General features: G+C 37.9%; 1 protein-coding gene across 1 annotated transcript in view; it reads right to left on the bottom strand.

Moving 5' to 3' along the window:
* fbxo42 (F-box protein 42) overlaps nucleotides 1-408 on the bottom strand; it is an 8,402-nt gene extending 7,994 nt beyond the window's left edge. The window contains exon 1 of the mRNA XM_059544124.1: nucleotides 359-408. Coding sequence (XP_059400107.1) covers nucleotides 359-408 — 50 coding nt within the window. The remainder of the gene's footprint in view (nucleotides 1-358) is intronic.
* Nucleotides 409-681: the final 273 nt, after the last annotated feature.

Raw genomic sequence — 681 nt, forward strand, 5'->3', positions numbered from 1 at the left:
GCTATTGGAGCACTGGTATATTTTGTTTGATTTAGGGTCCTTTATTTTGTAGGGACTTTTAGTTTGACGGTGGGTGAGATGTTTGAAGATAAAGATGGCCGCCTCTCACCTTTCTAAAAACAAAAAAGAACAAGGAAGCTGTTGGAACGTATTAAGCATACAGTTCTTTACATCGCTACTGAATCGCTATTGAATCTTTATTGAACAGTATTTGGACATTATTTTTGATTTAAGTTGTGCCTTTTTTAACCACCATTTTTCAACCACTTACCAATTGTTTGTTGGATTACTGGAGTCCATGCTTTGTCTGCTACTACCAACCTACTTACCTGCCTGCTGCCTGCTTTGCTTTGCTTACCTGCCTTGCTCTGCATACCTGCCCTGTTTACCTATCTGCTGGAATACCATCTCATCCACCTCAAAAAAGGTACCATTTAATTTTAACTGTGTTGGATAGCTTGTTAAAGAAGCTAAGCAATACGTCCCAGCTAAGAGTGGTCCGCCACTACAAAAGTAAAGAACTTTGCAACCGTTTACACTGCTTCACAATTGAATTGTTTGGAACCCATGGAAGCATTTGTTTGACTGTTATTGAAGCAGAAAAGTTTTTTTTTTTTTTGATACTTTGGAGTTGACAAAGTTTTGGATCTTTTGAGAATTGACCCTTTCAAGTTCACTATT

Source organism: Carassius carassius, chromosome 48 (assembly GCF_963082965.1).
Source record: "Carassius carassius chromosome 48, fCarCar2.1, whole genome shotgun sequence".
Classification (NCBI taxonomy): Eukaryota; Metazoa; Chordata; class Actinopteri; order Cypriniformes; family Cyprinidae; genus Carassius; species Carassius carassius.